This window comes from Neofelis nebulosa, chromosome 6 (genome assembly GCF_028018385.1).
Source record: "Neofelis nebulosa isolate mNeoNeb1 chromosome 6, mNeoNeb1.pri, whole genome shotgun sequence".
Classification (NCBI taxonomy): domain Eukaryota; kingdom Metazoa; phylum Chordata; class Mammalia; order Carnivora; family Felidae; genus Neofelis; species Neofelis nebulosa.
The window spans coordinates 36,728,447-36,735,866 of record NC_080787.1 but is presented as its reverse complement, the minus strand read 5'-3'; the positions used below and the strand labels follow the sequence as shown (position 1 = coordinate 36,735,866).

The following is a 7,420-nucleotide window of genomic DNA, read 5'->3' as shown; positions in this document are numbered from 1 at the left end:
TGAAGCCAAGGCCGGGGTGCAGGTGAGGACGTGGCGAACTGGCTGCAGAATTCCAGCCCTGGCCCAGAGGGGACCTAGCTGGGGGTGGGGAGGCTGGAGCAGGGCTTGGGCAGGGTGTGGGCCCGGCAGGGCACAGCCAAGGGTCCAGAGCCTCGGTCCTGCCCACTCCCTCGAGCGATCCTCCAGGAGGAGCCCTCCCAGGGGTCCCACACAGAAATGCTGTCAGAGGACAGGCAGGACACAGAAAAACATGGCATGACCTGGTATCACACCGCAGAGAGCCTGGGACTGTGAACAACCAGGAACCCCAGGCCTCGGCAGTCACTTTTACAATTTTGATTTTAAAAAACGGGGCGCCTGGGTGGCTCAGCCGGTTGAGTGTCTGACTTTGGCTCAGGTCATGATCTCACAGTTCGTGAGTTCGAGCCCCGCGTTGGGCTCCGTACTGACAGCTCAGAGCCTGGAGCCTGCTTCAGATTCTGTGTCTCCCTCTCTTTCTGCCCCTCCCCTGCTCATTGTCTGTCTCTCTCTGTCTCTCAAAAATAATAAATAAATAAAAATTTAAAACCTGGGGGCACGTGGGTGGCTCAGTCAGTTAAGCATCTGGCTCTTGATTTCTGCTCAGGTCACAATCTCATGGTTCGTGGCACTGGGCCCCATGACTCTGATAGCACAGAGTCTGCTTGGAATTCTCTCCCCGTCTGTCTCCCTCCCCTACTCATGCGTGCTCTCTCAAAATAAAAAACTTAAAAAAAAAATCCAAACCTATTTAGAGGTCAAACCTTGAACTTGAGTTTGGGACCCCAAGTGTCCCAGTGCTCTTGGTCAGTGCTCATCACCAGGCACCCAGAACAGTAGGGTCACACCATCTGTCACCCTCCCTGTGCAGCAGGGCCCCGGGGCCCCGGAAGGTTAAGAGACCAGCCGCCAGCCCACTGGTGGTCAGCCAGGACAGCACGCAGCATGCTGGGCACCATCCCCCCTGGCAGACGTCCCTGCCACAGAGAACTCTCAGCTCGAGAGACACACAAGACTCAAGAGGACCACATCCAGCCAGGTTGACACAGTTCTGGATTTTATCCACAGTCGTACAATCACAACTGATATATATATATTTGTATTTATATACCTTTAAATTACACAATCATGTACAAAACAGGTGCATTGCTGAGACCACAGCACTTCTCGGAGTTTCACAAGTGTCGGACTAATGGAGTCAGGAAGCCTAGGGCAGCAGATGGCGGGCGGCAGGGCAGCCCTGGTCCCTTGCAGAGCCGGGCTGCAGAACGGTGGTTAACTGGGGACAAAACACATTAGTCGCCGAGCCCCACAGGGCGGGCCCGTGCAGCATTGAGGGTGTGGGTAGGGGGCTACAGGAGGTGGTGGGCGCGGCGAGGGGCGCGGCCCCCACGCTCGGTGGTGAGTGCCCTGACACCAGCACTGACAGGTGGGGCCAGGCCCCTAGAGCTCGGGGGAGGAGGGGGGGACCGCCAGGTAGGAGACCCTCTGTCTCCGGGGTCCTGAGGAGCCTGGGGACCGAGGGAGACTGGTCCCAAACTGGGCCGTGGAGGTGGTTGCTCAGAAAGGATGGGATTTCAAGTCCCTGCTCCGGGGGTGGGCAGCTGGAGTGCTGAAGGGGACACGTCTGGGGTCCAGCCAGGACCACAGACCCTCCCCAGGTGCTAGAAAGCCACTGGCACAGAGAGGGGGAGCCCAGGCCCCAAGGCGCAGATGTGCCAGTTTCCTGCCTTCCAAGGGTGGTGAGGGGCAGAGGCCTCAACCCCAACTCCCCCACCTGGAGGAGAGACCCAAGAGGGTTTTGTTCTGGAACTGGGAGGGTGGAGGGCTTCCAAAATCTTGCTTCAGGCTCCGAGGGAGCCTAGGGCACATCTCAGGCTGCAGCGGATGCCCAGAGAGCAGACAGTGACAGGAAATGGGGTGCTGGGGGTGGGGAGTCTGCCTGTCCCTGGGGGTGCCATCATCCCCCCCCTCCAACTCCCCTGGCCCAGTTCAGGCCCCTGCCAGAGTCTCCCAGGATCTCTGCACTGTGAACAAGGGTCAGGGCCTGGAGGATGGGGTCCATGACCTAAGAGTAGACTGTCGGGGGAAGAAGCAGGGAGCGAAAGAGGACTGAGGGGTGCCAGAGGGGCTGGGTATCCCACTGTCTTTACCTGGAGGCCGGGAGGGAGGACGGCGGGGGGCGGGGGGAAGGTGCTGTGGAAGGGGGTGGGTGTCTGCAGCGCTGAGGCCCAGAAGCAGGGCTCTGCCGGCGCTACCGGAAGTCCCAAGGCCTCACCCTTGAGGCTCCCAAGAGATCCTTCTTCCAGCCATGTCCTCCCACCTCGAGGTTTTGTCCTGCCCTGGTCTATTTCTCCGAGCCTCCCAGGGGCCCCCACATATGGGAGAGGCTGGTACCTGGTACTAGTATTTAGTAACCCAACACAGCTTTCCTTCACCAAACACAGGAAACTCTCCGACTCTGGGCAAGACTTTTGCCTCCCCCCACCCCCAAATGTCCTTTAACTGCTACCCAGGCTTAGACATAAGGAGGGGCTGCCAGCAGGGGGGATGCCGCTCCAAGGGCAAGGGCGGCTCCAAGGGCAGGGGCTGATTGAGGAGGAGGAGACAAGGAAGAAAGGGTGACTGTCCTGCCCCTGAGGGCCCGGGCCCCTCCCTCCTGCCAAACCCCTGTCTTTCCCATTGGCTGCAGTGTCCCTGATGGTGCCAGGCTGGAAGCTCCCTCAGATACCGCCCCCCCTCCCCCAGTGTCTTCCCAGACAGGCGAGAGAGGGGAAGGGCAGGATGGGAGGCCACAAGGCTTAGTCTCCTGCAGGCTGGCGGAGCCTAGTGCAACTAGGGCTTCAGATGGACATGGAGGGAGGAAGGTGGGTGGGCAAGGTGCCCCCCCCCACCCCCCGCCCCTAGGAAATGGGAGGAGGCTGCTACAGTTGCCGGCTTTGCCCCGGGCTTTGAGGCCCCTCCCCCTGCCTGAAGACTCATGAGATGGAGGCAGGGTCTCTGCAGGTGACCAAGAGGTATGGCCCTGAGGAACAGCCTGAGCCCAAAAGGCCAACAGCTGGAAAGAAGGACCCCAGCAGGGTCTTGGTCCCTCAGCTGAGTCTCACCCCAGTGACACTGTCATCAACTCCAGCTCACCCCTGGTCATGTCTGGGGGAGTCCAGGGATCCCGGGAAGCATCTAGGGGAGAAGAGAATGACGGTTCCTCCTCCAGCCCCACCAGTCATTAGGGGCGAGGCCAGGAGAAGAAGGGCACTCCCCGGGGCAAAGTGGAAGACTAAAGACTGGGAGGCCCCCCTTCTCTGGGGTCTGGAGGGGAGGCCTTTGAGAGTAGGGTGGTGGAGAGAGGGGAGCATCGTGAGGCAGAAGGAAGAGGTCAGAAAACCGAGCCCAGAGAAGAGGAGGGGGACGGGTGCTGGCAGCCTGGGGTGCGGGTGGGGGTGGGGGTGAGGGGTGTAGTCTGGGGGAGTGAGGCAGGAGAGAAGGGTCCGGGAGACATCCCTCAGGGCTCAGGAGACTCTTTGGTGGGATCTGAAGAGCAATGTTGGAACGTCTCTGTTGGGCTAAGTACTAGGACCCTCGCCTACCCTGGGGCCATCACCCCAAGTCCCACCACCGCCCTGGCCTCCAGGCAGCCCTGCAAATGCTTCTGTCTCTGTATTTTTTGTTTTGTTCTGTTTTGACTTTTAAAAAAATAAAAGCTTGATCGGAAAATATGTCTGGAACTCTATGGCGAGGGAAGAGGGACAAGAGAGAGAAGGGAGGGGAGGTGGCGGGTGAGGAGTGAGGGGTGGTGTGAAGGGGAGCAGGGCAGCTAGATGGCCTCCACGTAGTTGGCGGGATAGAGGCCCAGCTGCCCACTGTCCAGCCGCCCGCGGCACCATCCCTGCTCGTCCTCCTCGCCCAGCTTGGTGAGCTCATCTCCTAGGAAGGGGACACAGAGGAGCTCATTGACGGGGATGGGGGGGGGGGGGGTGGATGGGGACGCTTAGAGAGAGTTTAGGTAAGCCCTCCAATACTATTATTCTAGGCCCACCCCAATGCCCTCCCATGACTGCCCCAAGCGCACTCTGAAGATCAGCCCCAGCCACACTCCCACACCCAAACACCTAACCTGGTGCTGCCCCCAGCCAAACAGCTAATCTGGGTCTCGGTCCAGCCTCCCAAACCCAGGCCCCGCCTCTGGCTCCCTTTTTCTAATCCTGTCCCTTCTCCAGGCAGCTCCAGCCCTCAGGCCCCGCCCCCACCCTATTCTCGAGTCCCGACTCCACCCCTGGCACCCGGTTGCCGCTCTCAGGCCCTGCCCTTGCACCCTAATTCGAGTCTTAGCCCAGGGGCCAGGACCACCCTCCAGGTTTGGCCCCGCCCACGCACAAGGCCCCGCCCCCAGCCGCGTTCCCAGCAAATCCGGGCGTCTCCTGCCTTCACGCCCCACCCCCCCAGCCCAGCCCAGCCCACCATACCAGCCTTGAAGCTGAGCTCATCCTGCTCCTGGCCGTCGTAGTCATAGAGTGCCCGCACACGCACTCCCTTGGCGTCGTCCTCGAAGGGGTTGGAGCCCCCATTGGCCTCATTGCCCCCAAATGGGTTCCCGCTCTCGTCGTCCGACCATTCGGTTGCATAAGGCTGGCCCCTGTCGTAGCTGCTAACGCTGAAACACAGCGAGGGGACCCAGCATGAACTGCCCCCTCCTCCAATCTGAGCCCTGGCCCCAAATTTCACGAAGACTGGAACAAGGATGGGCCTGGAAAGAGGGACTCCCGGGCCAGTGACCCTCACTGACAGCTCTTTGGACAAATGTGAGGCAGGACTATTAGCATTATTACTCAGACCTTGAGTGAGGGGGTGCTGAAAGGGACCCCTGAGAACATCTGACCCATCATCTTAGAGGGGCACTAGTGGTTAATGAGCTTGACCTCTTGGACATCATATCCTGGCTCTGAGGCTTACTAACTAGCTATGTGACCTTGGGCAAGTCACTTAATCTCTCTGGGTTTCAGTTTCTCCATCGGCAAAATGGGACTCTAAACACTACTCAGAGTGTTGGGAGGCTTCAGTGGGTTAATATATGGCACATGCTTACAACAGCGCCTGGCACACAGTAGGTGCTCTCAAAGGATGACCCACCACTACCTTTGAGAGGACCACGGGGTTGCCGTGATTTAGATCATTCCTGGTCTTCTGAGGTAAAACTCATGTGCCCCAGTTTGTGGGCCCCTCTGGCCCCCAGGAAGCTCCCCAGGAGGCACTCACCTGCCACGGTCCCCAGCCTGGGATGTGGACTCCACCACTCCAGTGGCATTGGTCAGCGTCACCCCCTCTGCCTTCTTGGGCTGCTTTTCTTTCTTGGTGGCGGTGTGAGGGAGGTCTGGGTTCCACTCCTGGTGGGCACCAGGGGAGCAGTGAGGCAGGGGGGCTGCCCCCTGAGGTCCCTTCCAGCCTTCTCTGTCTTCCCTTCCCCATCCCCACACCTCCTCACCTCAAACTGGGGCCAGTTCATGGGCATGCCGGGGCCGCTGGTGCTGCGGAACCATCTGAGGTCATCCTGGGCGTCAGCCCCCCGAATAGCCTGCTCCAGCTCCCGGTACACGTGGACATAGCTGTGCACAGGGGAGATCAGGAGTTGGGGGCCAAGGTGCACCATGGCCCCTTCTCATCCTCGGCGAGGGCCAGAGGGAGCCCATTCAGGGGACCAGGGTGCTGGCATGCCCCCCAGCTAGGAAGTCAGCTGGGAGCAATCTCCTTGTGGTCAGCTCCAGCAGGCACCCTCCCCTATCATCACCTTAGCCACAAATCCATCCATCCAAGTGCATTTCTCTAGTGCCTAATCTGTGTTGGCTTGCACCCAGGCGGCCACTGTATTTGGCGCCTCTTCCTCCTTGGCCCCTACGGCTCTGCCCACCCTTCCTGTTCCAATAACATGGGGCCCAGGATGCCCGGCACACCATTTCTCCCCTCTGCTGTGGGTGCCTGTGCCCACCGCGCTGCCACGCCCAGCTACCTGCTATTCTCGGCAAGGTTGAGGTGACGTTTGATGTCCAGCAGCACCTCCTTGAGGAAGACCAGCCGCTTTTCCTCAAACTGCTGGCACTGTTCAAACACCTGCTCCATGCTCTCCATGTACTGGGGTGTGGTCTTGCCCACGTCGTCCAGCACCTTCTCATACTTCTCCTGCATCTACAGACCCCAGGGCAAAGGAAGGGTGAGAGCCAGGCCTGCAGCTCCCGGCCACCCCCGACTCCACCCCTCGGACCCCAGCCCGTCGGCACCTTCTGTACATCCTGCTTGCACTTGTCCACTTTGTCCTGCAGCTTCTTCTGCTGCTCGGGCGTGACCGACTGCTCCGTCTTGCTATTCATCTCCCGGGTCATGGCCAGCTTCTCCTCTTTGCAGGCCAGATGGTAAGCCTTCTTTGCTGCCTCCAGCTGTGGGGACGGGGGGAGGGGAGGTACAGCTCCTGCTTGTAAGCAGGAACCAATGTGGTCGCTCATCAAGCCCTCCCACCTGCCGGGAGCAGTGGACACACGTTCCTAAGAGGCAGGAGGGGTGCGGGCCCTAGCTCCAGGTATGGGAGCAGTGCCCACCCATGCGTGGATGTATCCCCACCTGGCACTACCTGCTGCCCCTACGGACGCCCTCCCTTTGGGCACTGAGGTGCCCGCCCCACCTGTGGATATTTCTTCCTACGAGGCTGTGGGGCTCCCAGTGGGCGGTGCACTGCCCGCCCCATCTGTAGAGTCTCTCCCTCTGATCAGATCGTCCCTCTGAGCTCAGCTGCCCACCCTTGACCCTTCTGCAGCAGCCACCCACTGGGCACCTCCTTCATCTTCTTGGCCCAGGGCTTCTGGGCCTTGCGGAAGCCGTCCTCAGCCTCCTTGGTCTCCTTGAAGCCGCCCATGATCTGCTTGTGATAGGCATCCTTCTGCCAGTTCTTGACCTTCTCCAGGTCCTCGTTCAGCAGGTTGTTCTTCACTTCCTGGTGCAGTTCGCTCACCTTGTCCGCCTCCGTCATGATGGCACCCCAGGCCCGCTCCAGGCTGCCATACTGTGGGCCTGAGGAAATGGTCATGGGGTCACGAGGCCCTCATCGCCCCCTGCCCAGGGGCCTCCTTCATGCCTCTTTTCTCTGACGCTTTCCCCATACACGCCACGGGCGCAAAAATGCCCTCCTCTGCCCTCTTTATAGTTTTTCCTGTCCTTCAGGGCCCAACTACCTCCTCTGGGAAGCCTTCTCTGACTGCTCTATTCTCACAGACTTCGGCCTGCAGCCCTCACAGAATTCTTCTTATAGCACCTATCTCTGTGCCTACTCCCTATCTTCTCCTGTCAGCCCGTGAGTCCCATGGGGGCAGCCTGCACCCCGTGAGTTCTCACAAGCCCAGCACAGCACCAGGCACACAGT

At 60.0% G+C, this 7,420-nt stretch overlaps 1 protein-coding gene across 3 annotated transcripts in view; it reads right to left on the bottom strand.

Moving 5' to 3' along the window:
• Positions 1–1,053: 1,053 nt before the first annotated feature.
• The window catches only part of PACSIN1 (protein kinase C and casein kinase substrate in neurons 1), a 58,040-nt gene continuing 51,673 nt past the window's right edge, over positions 1,054–7,420 (bottom strand). For all 3 annotated transcript variants that reach the window (XM_058733635.1, XM_058733636.1, XM_058733634.1), the window contains exons 4-10: positions 6,836–7,071; positions 6,288–6,443; positions 6,020–6,195; positions 5,498–5,618; positions 5,272–5,399; positions 4,482–4,669; positions 1,054–3,942 (exon numbers count right to left, since the gene is read on the bottom strand). In XM_058733635.1, coding sequence (XP_058589618.1) covers positions 3,833–3,942; positions 4,482–4,669; positions 5,272–5,399; positions 5,498–5,618; positions 6,020–6,195; positions 6,288–6,443; positions 6,836–7,071 — 1,115 coding nt within the window. In that variant the 3' untranslated portion in view covers positions 1,054–3,832. The remainder of the gene's footprint in view (positions 3,943–4,481; positions 4,670–5,271; positions 5,400–5,497; positions 5,619–6,019; positions 6,196–6,287; positions 6,444–6,835; positions 7,072–7,420) is intronic.